We start from the raw sequence: 10,220 nt of genomic DNA on the forward strand, positions 1-10,220 counted from the left end.
TGTGTGTGTGTCTGTGTCTGTGTGTGTGTCTGTGTGTGTCTGTGTGTGTCTGTGTGTGTCTGTGTTCATGTGTGTGTGTGTGTGATGTGTCTGTGATGTGTGTCTGTCTCTATATCTGCGTGTCGGTGTGTGTGTGTGTATTTTCTGTCCATCTGTCTGTCTGTCTCTCTGTCTGTGCCTGTGCCTGCGTGTCTGTGCATTCCTGTGCACTCGCGAGAACGTGCATGCTGTGTGTGCTTGTGATGGACGTCAAAGAGCACCGCTGACGTGCCATGTCACAACGACACCACCACTGCATGCAGGGCCGCACGGATTCCCGCGTGCGGCGTATGGCTTTGGAAAGACACTGGGACTCACTGTGAGGTGTGTTGACTCACACTCATTTCATGTGCGCAGTGGTCTCTGCTGGCTCACTTTGTTGATCACGCACTGGCGCTCACTTTGCCTCACTGTCTTCCTCCCACCATGCACTTGACTCAGATTGCTGAGGAGAGCAAATGAGGCGATGAGCTCATTCTCCAAGCGACATCAGATTGCGGAGTTGCACGAACAGCTGCAGTCTGGACTGAACGACATCAACGCGATCCGAAGTGAATGGCACCAACTCACCAACAGGCAGATGATCCAATCGTCGCTCCTCGGGTGGGTTTGTGATGGGGCTGTGTTTGTCTGTGGTGAAAGCTGAAAGACACCGCTCTTCAATACATCTCTGCTCAACCACACGTGCACGCACTCTCACTCACTCACTCATTCACTCACTCATTCCTTCTCTCCCTCACACACACACTCACACACACTCACACACTCACTCACACACACACTCACTCACACACTCACTTACACTCTCCCTCACTCACTCACTCACTCACACACTCACACACACACACGTGCAACAGACATCAAGCAACGTCAGCCACTGCCCAAACCACGCTGCAATCCAGCGCTTCATCCACGCCAACGCCCACCCCTCCTTTGTCACCAACGCCACACACGACTGCTGCTACCGCTGCTGCTGCTGCTGGCACTCAGGCCCCAGCCTCCCCGCAGCCGTCAGCGTCGCAGCCACCATCCACGCCACCTGCACGCAGCAGTCAGGACGGACATGCGGCCATGCTTGAGATGAGCGCGAAGACGGTGAAAAGCCAGCAGCAAGGCGTAGCGGGTAGTGACTATCTAAACGTGGCGCTGGCAGCACAACAGCTCGCCAGACAGGAACGCATCATCTTGCAGCAGCAGCAGCCAGGAAACGGGGCTGGTGACTGACACATCACACCTGTTGCGCTTCATAATTAAGACCCTCGCTCTGCGTTTGTGTGTGTGTGTGTGTGTATGTCTGTGTCTGTGTCTGTGTCTGTGTCTGTGTGTCTGTGTGTCTGTGTGTCTGTGTGCATGCGTGCGTGACAGTGTTTGTTTGTGCTGGTTATCCAGTGTGCTCTCGCTTGTGTGCACGCGAGCTCCTTATTGCCTCCCCCTCCTTGTATAAACGACTCTCTAGCACGACCCATCAACGCGAGTGCTGCTGTTCGCTCGATTGTAATTGAAGTTGCTGATACGATTTCCATAGCACACGCGACAAGACAGACACACGCTCGCATACACATCCGAAGCACACATCCCAACACACTCACTATCTGCTGCTGGCAAAGAAAACTCGATGGTGAGAATCATACTCACACTCCCACACGCACGCACGCACGCACGCACGCACGCACGCACACACACACACACACACACACACACACACACACACACACACACACACACACACACACACACACACACACACACACACACACACACACACACACACCCTCCGCGACATGAATTTGTGCCCAGGCGCACGCCTGAAGAGCCGCTATGCAACAGGCTTGCTGTGCATCTCACCACCACCATTCCCACCACCACCATTCCCACCACCATGGCTGTTGCAGCGGTTGGTGGTGTTGTCATGTTCCACCATATCCCCGTCCAACTTTGCTCTCTTTGGCTGCAGCTCTTCACCACCCATCGCCTCCTCTCCACTTGCCATCACGCCATCAACCACATCTCGTACTGGTGCACTCATCTCTGCTGCATGTGCGGCTGGCTCTGCGCTTGTTGGCTCTGCCTTCACCACACATGTGGCCACACCTGCCGTCCCTGCTGTCGCCTCGCTCTGTGGCGTCGGCGTCGGCGTCGGCGTCGGCGTCGGCGTCATCATCGTGGTTACGTGTTGCTGTTCTTCAATAGGTGGTGCACTTTCGCACCTCTTGTCAGTCGCGGCTCCTCCCGTCGCTGCCACCGTTGTTGTTGTTGCTGCTGTTGTTGCTACTGCTTGTGGTGCTGGCGTCTGCTGTGCCTGTGTTGAACTTGCAGTCCCATTCACCCGTTCTTGCCCCTGCTCCCGAAGTTGTGGTTGTTGCTGTTGTGGTCGTGGTTGCTGCTGCCGCTGCTCTTCCTTCTCCTCTTCTTGCTGCTGCTGCTGTTGCGCGTGGTCGTCGCGTTCAAACAGGACAATCTTTCCGTTCTTCTCCACGTTGATTGCGCAAGGGGAAATGCGGCGGCCGTCTGCAAGCTCAATCTCAAACCCGTCCCACTGAAACACATTCGCGCACACGTGCGCCGTGTACGGTGTCAGGTTCTCGCGCACCCCCGCCAGCCACGGCGACGCGCGCGGGCCATAGCGCAACATCTCCTCTCCAAAGATCTGCAGAAACTGCTGCTGCGTCACGTTGAAGTGCGTGTGGAGTCGCGTCACGGTGCGGCCAAGGGCATCCCCGGGTGTGCCGTCTGGCATGGTGATGGCCTGCTGGTGTGTGCTCATTGCCAACAGCTGCATTGCGGCCACCTCATTCGATTCAAGATCGCCCGACCCACCACCACCACCACCACCTCCGCCACCGCCGCCACCACTGGTGTCGCCACCACCAACGCTGCCGACGCCGCTGCCGCTGCTGCCGCTGGTGCTGCTGCCGCCATGAGCACCACGCTGGTGACGACGAGTGCTGCTGTTGCTGTTGCTGTTGCTGTTGCGACCACTTCCACCAACGCCTCCATCTGCAATGAGTGCATTGTCGCCGCCGCCACCGCCGGCCTGCTGTGCACCCGCCATTGGTACCACGCCGCTTCCTCCTATTGTTGCAGCTGTTGCTGTTGTTGTTGGTGTTACTGTTGTGGTGGTGGTGGTGTTGGCACCGTTGCCAATCGCGGCGGCTGTCACTGGTGTGGCCATCATCCCATGTGGAAGCGTGGTGGTGCCGCTCGCAGTGCCAAGCATGGCGTGCAGCTGCATCCCTCGAACGCCACCAACACCCCCAATGCCACCATCGCCGCCATCACCGCCATCACCGCCTTGCTGCCTCGACATGGGCAGCGACCGTGCAACCACCATCCTGTTTGCCACCATGCCTTCCACCTCCCGCCGTGCCCCCTGCGCTGGACTGCGACGCAACCGCGCTGGCTGCCGTGGACTGCGTGGCGGGTATTCCTTGTACGGGCATGTGTGGCCCTTAAGCATCTGCCCACACCGTCCGCACCGGTACGGCCCGCGCTTGGCGCCGCGGCCACCAGACGTTGGCGTGCCAGATTCGGAGCGCGAGCGGCTGCTGCGGGAGCGACGGGCGGGTGTTGATGGTGCACGCGCTGATGGCGATGCCGGAAGTGGCCGCGGCTGACGTGGACGCTGCTGCTGTTGCATTTGTGCTTGTTGTTGTTGTTGTTGTTGTTGTTGTTGTTGTTGTTGTTGTTGTTGTTGTTGTTGTTGTTGTTGTTGTTGTTGTTGTTGTTGTTGTTGTTGTTGTTGTTGTTGTTGTTGTTGTTGTTGTTGTTGTTGTTGTTTCAGTTGTTGTTGGTGTTGTTGTTGTTGTTTCAGTTGTTGTTGGTGTTGTTGTTGTTTCAGTTGTTGTTGTTGTTTCAGTTGTTGTTTCAGTTGTTGTTGTTGTTGTGTCTGCACAACCATGGGTGTTGACTGGATATTGCGTGCTGTGTGGGCGGAAACGGGTACTGCTGCATGTGCAGTCGTTGCTGCTGGCGCTACCGCTGCCATGCTCGTCGCCAGCACCTGCTGTGGTGCGTGCACGCCTACTGCTGTCACTGCTGTTGCTGTGTTTGCTTGTATTGCATCGGCACTCCTGAATTCGGAAGCGTGGGTCGGCGCTGGCGCAACGGTGACTGGTGTTGCTGTTAGCGTCGCCGCTGCCGTGGCGTTTGTCGTCGTTGCTGTGCTTGCCTGAGGTTTTGTTTGGCTCGTCGCAACGCGTGGGCTAGTGGTGAAAGGTGTGGGAGGTGTGGGTTGTGCGGGGTGCATCTTGGCACTGTTGTTGTGGTTGCTGTTAACTGTGTTCACAAGCGGTCGATTGCTCTGCAATAGCGGCATCCCCTGCATGGTGTGTTGTTGTTGTTGCTGTTGCTGTTGCTGTTGCTGTTGCTGCTGCTGTTGCTGTTGCTGTTGTTGTTGCTGTTGTTGCTGTTGCTGTTGTTGCTGTTGTTGCTGCTGCTGCTGTGGCGGCGGGCCGTGTGCAACCATGGTGTAGCCGCTTGTTGGCGTCGCATTGCTGCTCCATTCCTGCAGCGGCGCCGATGGTGATGACGACACGGTCGCCGTTGCCGGTGTCATGACCGATGGGCACCTGACAACAGCCCCAGGTGCCATGGCCTGTGGTACCATGCCGCCCGCTGCGTGGGTGCCAGCAGTTGGCGTGGTGGGTGTGCTGGTGGCCGAGGGTGTACCTGTGGAGGTGCGGCTCACGCTCAAAGGGGACGTGGCCTCGGCCTCACCTTTCATTGGCGTTGCGTACGACGCCGCACAAGGCCCAATCGCCACGGCCTGCTGTGGAGCTGTCTCGGCAGTGCCGTGGCCGCTGCCGCTGTTGTGGGCTGGGCGTGTCTCTGTGGTTTGGTGGCCCGCCTTGCTTCTGTCGACGTTGTCGTTGTTCTCGTGGGTGTTTGTTGTTGCTGGTGCGGAGGCGGACGTTGGGGACGATGTCGCGGATGAAAGGGATGAGGATGTTGAAAGAAGATGTGTTGACTTGCCGCGTTCTGTCGTATCGAGAGCAGACCAGGGTGCGATGACGTGAGCCGGGGTACATGAGCCAACGTGCGAGTCAGAAGACTTGAAATGTGACGGGCGCGTGAAACTATCACTCCACAACCGACAGATGGACAAGGGTAGCGTCGCTATGTGTCGACTACACAAAACCCGCGGCAAGGCATGAAAGAGTGTGCAAAAGGTGCAGTGCAGTTGGTTCAAGCCAGCAGCCACAAGTGCTGGCTTGAGCACGCAAGGCGCCCAGTCGCCTTCACCACACGTGCCATGGCGAGCTCAAGCAGGAAACCTCACCTTCAAACATTATCCCTGCGCTGAGCAGCAATGAGAAAGCAAAGGCAGGAGGGTACGAATGCTGTTCGTGAAGGATAAACTCTGTCGATACACGTGAGACAACCAAGGCATGCAGATATATGAGTAAGGGTGAATACATTCGTGTGTGTGTGTGTGTGTGTGTGTGTGTGTGTGTGTGTGTGTGTGTGTGTGTGTGTGTGTGTGTGTGTGTGTGTGTGTGTGTGTGTGTGTGTGTGTGTGTGTGTGTGTGTGTGTGTGTGTGTGTGTGTGTTGAACCACAAGCGCATCAGTTGCAACACAAGTCTCCGAAAAAGACAATGCAACTCCCATTCACTAACCAAGACTGACTGCTGAGGCGAATGAGTGGATCAAAGGGTGTGCCTGCGTTTGCGGTGTACGTTGTGTCCGGCCGTCTCTCTGCTGTTCACAACCGCTTCTCTTCAAAGTGCTGCTTGCTTGCTTGTGCTTGCCTTTACCCTTGCTCGCTTTGCTCGCTTGCTTGCCCCTTCGGCTTTGGACTGCTGCACGACTGTGTCGAAGGCAAACAAGAGGTGGTCGTGGTCGTGGTGGTCGTGGTCAGGCGATGTGCACAAAACACACACACACACACAGACGCAGCGTGAATTTCGCCTTATTTTGCTGCTTGTTGACTGCTGGCGGGGTTTTTTGCGATTGGCAATGTCGAGGATTTGTGGGCGTTTTACGTCAATTATCAGTGGCACCCTTTCGTTTGTATTGTTCGCGGCACACTTTTCGCGCCGCCAAATTTGAAGATTTTCGCGCTCAAACCTGTTTTGCAGCGGGCGACACCTCTCGTTGGGGCGACAGGCAGAGTTGTATGAACTGACAAGAAGAAGACGACAACGACCACGGCGAAGCGGTGTGTGGTGATGATGGTCGCGGTCGTCGTGCTGGCAGTGGTGATGTTGGCAGTGGTGGTGGCGCAACGTGGAGGTGTAGTTGCGACGGCTGCAAGTACGACTGCCACGGAGGCTGCAACCGTAGCAAACGAGAAAGAGAATCGTGCGCACAGGAATGCATACCATGGGCTGACCAAGGAAGAAGAGAAGTTGTTGAGGTTGCATGGACTGCGACGCTCCTCGTCCACAGGCATCCCCATTGACACCAATGGCTACCTTCTCTATTGCCCTTGCATGGGCCGCTTCGGCAACCAGGTGTGCTCTTGTCACAAAGGGGGTGGGTGAGTTGAGTTGCTGTGTGTCTGTGTGCGTGTGCTTGTTAGCGATTGTGTTTCTGGTTCTGTGTCTGGGTCTGTGTCTGTGTCTGTGTGCGTGTGTTTGTTTGCGATTGTGTTTCTGGTTCTATGTGTGGCTCTGTGTCTGTGTCTGTGTGCGTGTGTTTGTTTGCGAGTGTGCTTCTCGTTCTGTGTCTCTGTGTCTGGTGCTGTGTCTGTGGATGTGCGTGTTCCTGTGCGTGCGCCAACCCTGCCATTCACTGACATTGCATACCTTGGTTCCTTGTTGTGCTCCCTGACCATGACCTGCCAACCGCGCTTCATCACAGGCCGCGCACCTCATTGGCACGTTGTCAAAAGCAAAAGAGGTGAACAGGACACTCGTCGTGCCGCCATTTATCACTTACTCGCAGCGGCCCATTGGCTTGATCCCCTACACCAGCTACTTTGACCTGGCGTGAGTACACTTGATTCAAACACTCACAATGGTTGGTCCCGTCTGCGCTACTCGCCATTCCGTCGCCATTGGTCATGCTGTGCCCCTCTCCTCCTCCTTCACCAACATTACCCTCTTCACCAAACACAAACACCACCACCACCACCACCACCCTGCTCATCATCCCACGCTGCGCTGCCCCCTTGCGTTGACTGCGCCTCTGCCCATCACAGCACAACCGCCACCGCCACCTCTTCCTTCTCCTCCTCCTCCTCCTCCTCCTTCTTGTTTCCCCTCTTCTGTGCTGCCTCCCACAACACAAACTCATCACACCAACGCTCCTTCGCTGTCCACAGGAAACTGCAAGAGTTCCACCGCGTGCTGCCCATGGAGACGTTCATGCAACTGCTGGCGCCGGAGGTGTGGCCGCCGGCACGCCGCCACATGTACTGCCCCCAGTTTCCATCCGCACACGGCTCTGATGCCCCCTCTGCAGTGGACTGCCGCACCAAGCAGGGTAACCCATTTGGGCCCTTCTGGGATGCGTTTGGTGTCGACTTCATCTCCGATCGAGCAGTTCCCCCGCACAGCGCAGACTGGGCAACAGCCCTGCCACCAAAGTCGCACCTGGTTGTGTCGCTGCGGGGTGCCCCTGCCCCCTTTCCCGAACGCCCCGAGCACAGATACATTGCGCAGTACATTGAGTGGAATGAAGAGGTGCATGCGAGCGTGGATGCGTGGATGATGCAGCACCTGCAGCGGCCCGTTGTTGCGGCCCATCTGCGTGCTGGCGGTGACTGGCGTAACGCTTGCGCACGCGCGGCGGACACTATGCAAGAGTTTATGGCCAGCCCGCAATGCCCACACACCGGACCCATCACACAGGTCAATGAGTGCTCTGTGTGTCTGTGTGTGCGTGTCTGTGTGTCTGTGTCTGTGTCTGTGTGTCTTTGTATCTGTCTGTGTGTGTCTGTGTGTGTGTCTGTGTCTGTGTGTGTGCGTCAGTTTGTGTGTATGTTATTCTGTCTGTGTCCGTGTCTTTATGTCCATACTCTGTCCCTCTGTTTCTGCGTCCCTCTGTTTCTGTGTCCCTCTGCCTGTCTGACTAACTGCCAGTGCGTGTGTCCGAGCGACGGGCATTCCTGTGCCTCTTGTCTCTGCCTCTACCTCTAACATATGATGTCGTTTTCCCTCATCATGGCTTGGCATGTTTGCAGGCCATGTGCCTGCCGACTGCGGAAGAGGCTGCGGCCAAGATTGCCGAAGAGGTGGTGAGGCAGGATGCGCGCTCTGTCTTCATTGCCACAGACAACTCTCATTACACCAAGCGCGTCGCTGCTATTGTCGAACACCTTGTGTAAGACAAACGGCAGCCCATGGCTGACGCTGAGAGGGGGATGTGTCTCTGTGTGTCTGTGTGTGTGTGTGTGTGTGTATGCATGTGTGTGTGCGTCAGTGTGTGTGTGTGTATGCATGTGTGTGTGTGTTTCTTGTTTGCATGTGGTGCCGGTCATCTTACTGTGCTTCCAACGCACGTGTGCTCCCCCACTCTCTGACATTGACTTGCTCCCACCCACCCGCACAAATGTGTTCCCCCATGCAGCGATGCGCGTGTGGTGACGGCAGCCAAAGGATTCATGCACGACCTTGCTGTCCTGACAAAGTCGGACTTCTTCATCGGCAACTGCGTGAGCTCGTTTACCTCCTTTGTCACCCGGTACCGCCAAACCCGTGACCACCTCCCCATGACCTTCTTTGGACTCGACCAACAACAACAACAACAACAACAACAACAACAACAACAACAACAACAAGCCCACGACCCAACGGAATTTTGACTTTGCCGTGGTGTCCTCTCGCCAAAGTCATTTTTGACATGGGCTTTGGCTTGAAAATTTGTGCATATTTTCAGTAAATCGTACGTAAGCGTTCCGATGCACACTCCTTCCTGCGTGCCACAAACGCCAACGCCACCACGAACAGACAGCCCACAGCAGAATGCGCTCAACAACAACACTGACACACAACAGGCAGCTGCGGCACATGCCTTCCTCCGTGTCGCGCATGCCAACTGTGGAAATGGAACAACCAACGCATGCCTTAGCTTCACAACAAGAAAACTTATGCCTGGCGGGATGTGCCGCCGTCTTGAGCGAGCCCTAAGCGAGCCTCGCAAACCATTTTCCTTTGCCTTTTCACCTCCCTGATCACCAGCAACCACCAACAACCACACTCGCCTCGAGTGCAAGCACGACGACTCTCTCGCTTCATCCAGATCCATCCAGCACTTGAACTAACACCAAAGGCAGTCCAGCTGGCTTCAAGGAGAACGCCCGGCACACCCTAGATCACATCACACGCCCACAACAGACCTCGCTTGTGGCCGAGAGATGGCTGGTGCGGCCACCGCAGCCACAGCAGTGCTGCTGGCACTGCTACTGGCCTCCCCAAACGCACACGCAGGCGATTGGGAATGCCCGACTTACTCCGCCGTTGACAACTTCGAAGTCTCTTCCTACTCCAACAACGACGGCAACTTCAACTGGAACGGCCCTTGGGTCGAAGAGGACCCAAACGGCGGCGGCGTGACCTCCGGCAGGGTTCGCATCGAGAACGGCGATCTCCGCCTCGACGACATCGGCAGCACCCGCCAGCGCATCGCTGCCACGCGCTCTGTTGATCTCAGCAGCGCCGACCACAGCGCCACGCTCCAGCTGGAGTACCACACCGTCGGCGACGTCGAACGCACAGACGAGTTTGTCATTGAAGTGTCAAAGGACGGCAATAGCTTTGTGGCCCTGGACACCATCAGCGCTACCTCCTGCCGCGACAACAAGCAATCCCGCATCTACACCATCTCCAAGTACGCGTCCCGCCACACCACCATCCGCATCCGCATCAAGGACGGCTTCCGTGGCCGCGACGAAGGCATCATCATCGACTGGATTGCCGTCACCTTCTCCTCGTGCAGCCCCTATTCATCCACAACCACAACACGGGCAGCCACAACCACCACCACCAAGGCACGCACCACGACCACGACACGGGCACCCACCACCACCACGACACGCGCTCCCACCACGACCACGACACGCGCTCCCACCACGACCACGACAGAGCGGGCCACGACAACGGCAGGCGGACCATGCGATCCTAACCCGTGCCAGAACGGCGGCACCTGTGAGGTGTACTGGTGGAAGTACTACAAGTGCTACTGCCCAGACGGCTTCCGTGGCTCAAACTGCGAGGAGCAGGTGACAACCACATAACAC

At 56.7% G+C, this 10,220-nt stretch overlaps 4 protein-coding genes across 4 annotated transcripts in view; 3 read left to right on the forward strand and 1 right to left on the reverse strand.

Annotated features, from left to right (window-relative positions):
- Positions 1 to 1,370, forward strand: part of PTSG_02566 (ubiquitin specific peptidase 11) — an 11,601-nt gene extending 10,231 nt beyond the window's left edge. The window contains exons 14-16 of the mRNA XM_004996005.1: positions 303 to 363; positions 481 to 642; positions 897 to 1,370. Of these exons, the coding sequence (XP_004996062.1) occupies positions 303 to 362 (60 nt within the window). The 3' untranslated portion in view covers position 363; positions 481 to 642; positions 897 to 1,370. The remainder of the gene's footprint in view (positions 1 to 302; positions 364 to 480; positions 643 to 896) is intronic.
- Positions 1,371 to 1,855: 485 nt separating this feature from the next.
- PTSG_11892 (uncharacterized protein) lies at positions 1,856 to 5,292 on the reverse strand (the record flags this gene model as incomplete). The annotated part of the gene is made up of 2 exons (XM_004996006.1): positions 1,856 to 5,089; positions 5,281 to 5,292. 2 exons carry the CDS (start codon positions 5,290 to 5,292, stop codon positions 1,856 to 1,858), a joined length of 3,246 nt encoding a protein of 1,081 aa, XP_004996063.1.
- A 783-nt stretch (positions 5,293 to 6,075) lies between these two features.
- On the forward strand, positions 6,076 to 8,877 carry PTSG_02567 (O-fucosyltransferase 1). Its single transcript, XM_004996007.1, has 5 exons — positions 6,076 to 6,492; positions 6,842 to 6,969; positions 7,305 to 7,833; positions 8,166 to 8,305; positions 8,552 to 8,877. Exons 1-5 carry the CDS (start codon positions 6,208 to 6,210, stop codon positions 8,784 to 8,786), a joined length of 1,317 nt encoding a protein of 438 aa, XP_004996064.1. The 5' UTR covers positions 6,076 to 6,207; the 3' UTR covers positions 8,787 to 8,877.
- Positions 8,878 to 9,338: 461 nt separating this feature from the next.
- The window catches only part of PTSG_02568 (fibropellin Ia), a gene marked incomplete at its 5' end in the record, with an annotated part of 8,082 nt that continues 7,200 nt past the window's right edge, over positions 9,339 to 10,220 (forward strand). Inside the window, one exon of the mRNA XM_004996008.1 lies at positions 9,339 to 10,202. Coding sequence (XP_004996065.1) covers positions 9,339 to 10,202 — 864 coding nt within the window. The remainder of the gene's footprint in view (positions 10,203 to 10,220) is intronic.

This window comes from Salpingoeca rosetta, assembly GCF_000188695.1.
Source record: "Salpingoeca rosetta unplaced genomic scaffold supercont1.6, whole genome shotgun sequence".
Taxonomy (NCBI): domain Eukaryota; class Choanoflagellata; order Craspedida; family Salpingoecidae; genus Salpingoeca; species Salpingoeca rosetta.